Genomic DNA, 1,709 nt, shown 5'->3' on the forward strand with positions numbered 1-1,709 from the left:
AGTTTTCGGGCTTCTATCGTACTACACATGATTGATCGAGGGAGCCGGGGGATCGGCGGGAGAATTCGAAAAAAAAGCCAAAAATATTCTTTACATGAAGACAATTTCTCCCCCACCACGTGCTGTTTTTCATTGTGCTTTTCATGCCATTTCGATACGGGCCTCATTTTTCTTGCCACAATTAAGAAGAAAGTTGGCAGCAATTAGAAAACGCACATCGATCAAAATCGCCTCCCGACAACGAACGTCATGTTCGAGTGCCGTGTTTTGTTTGTTTGTCCAAAACGGCATTTCAACCTGCAGACAAGTGAGTGTGGTGCTGGTGCTTTCGAGCCCGGATAAAATTTGAGGTCCCAAAGAGCCATTAGACATATCTTTCGCCCATTGTAATATTAGAATGTAATTTTTCCAAAATATCTTTGGATTTATTTGGACTTTGAGTGGGTCAAATGAGAGGTCTCAATAAAAACTCAAGATAACTACATTTCTGGAGCAAAATAAATAAATTGTTATTAATTTGAATGATTTCAATGTAAGAGTTCTACAGGCAAACAAAAAATATTTCACATAAGCCGGGATATATTCTTCAAGAGAGCACCAGCTGAACTTCATTCAAAATTCTATCAAATTATATATCACTTTCCAGCGACAACAAAACTCCTTTTCCATGTCGCGCGTGTTCAACAGGGATGAAATCCCCCGGGACAGGAGTATGGTCCAGGAGCTCAGAAGCGAAATTACCCGCCATTCGGCGGAGATCAGCTTCAACTTCTGGCAGGAGTTCGAACACATCCGGTCCACCCAGCAGAATCGCATGGTGCAGGAGCGTTTGCAGCGCGAAAGGATCAGCACCTTGATGCGGGATGGTCAGCAGGAGGCCAACCAGGAGGCGGAGGCCCTGAGCCGATCGATCAGTGCCCATGGAATGACGGTAAACTCGACCCACTTGCCATCACCTTCGGCGGCAGCAGTTCCAACTGCATCCTTGCTGAAGAACACTTTGGCCCAAGGAGTCAAAAATAAGCCGAATCGCCCAAGTACCGCTGTCAAACGGAAACCCCAAAAGCAAAAATTCCAGGTTGCCAAGACCAACAAGTCAAAGCCAAGGCCCAAAAACGAAGATCAATCCACCTTGCCATCGCCAGCCCCTTCGAATATTCCAAGGGCACCGCCCACCTCCAGAGCCACCATGATAACCCCTAATATCTCCAACGGGGCGACCCCCAACATTTCCAAGCTTCGATTGGCCAACAAGCCCAAGAAGTAACGATTTTATTCAACCAACTAAATTTTATTTTTGACAGCAAGAGTGCATGTTTTACTAGTCCTAGAAAAGTTAAAGGAATTAAAAAAATAAACAAGAGAAATTAAAATATTTTATGTTTTTAAAGAGGTTTAATAGTGTGCAGAAAAAATCTAAATTCCTTATTTACAATATAGGTTTAAATATATTATAAATAAAATATATAATAACTACCATATTTTTCTAGGTCTACATTTTTTTGTTTCCAATTTTACATATCGCTACTTCAGAGCTCTTTTTTATTTATTAATATAGATTGTATATTATTTTTCCCCTGAATCTTCGTTGATATCTTCTTCACGCAATCTGCGTCCCGCATAAACCCATTTCCACAAATCCAATCCCCTGACGAATGCCACCCGGTGTGCACTTTGCACTACAAATTCCAGCTAAAATACATAACGAA

General features: G+C 41.7%; 1 protein-coding gene across 1 annotated transcript; it reads left to right on the forward strand.

The window, feature by feature from the left end:
* The first annotated feature begins 578 nt into the window (after positions 1–578).
* Positions 579–1,359, forward strand: LOC119547780. Its single transcript, XM_037854791.1, has one exon. The coding sequence runs from the start codon at positions 668–670 to the stop codon at positions 1,265–1,267; it is 600 nt and encodes a 199-aa protein (XP_037710719.1). The 5' UTR covers positions 579–667; the 3' UTR covers positions 1,268–1,359.
* The last annotated feature ends 350 nt before the right edge of the window (positions 1,360–1,709 follow it).

The sequence above is a fragment of the Drosophila subpulchrella genome, chromosome 2L (assembly GCF_014743375.2).
Source record: "Drosophila subpulchrella strain 33 F10 #4 breed RU33 chromosome 2L, RU_Dsub_v1.1 Primary Assembly, whole genome shotgun sequence".
In the NCBI taxonomy this organism is placed as follows: domain Eukaryota; kingdom Metazoa; phylum Arthropoda; class Insecta; order Diptera; family Drosophilidae; genus Drosophila; species Drosophila subpulchrella.

What these genes read in the sequence shown, in the direction of transcription:
- LOC119547780 (XM_037854791.1), top strand. Translation starts at nt 668, where the DNA reads ATGTCGCGCGTGTTCAACAGGGATGAAATCCCCCGGGACAGGAGTATG.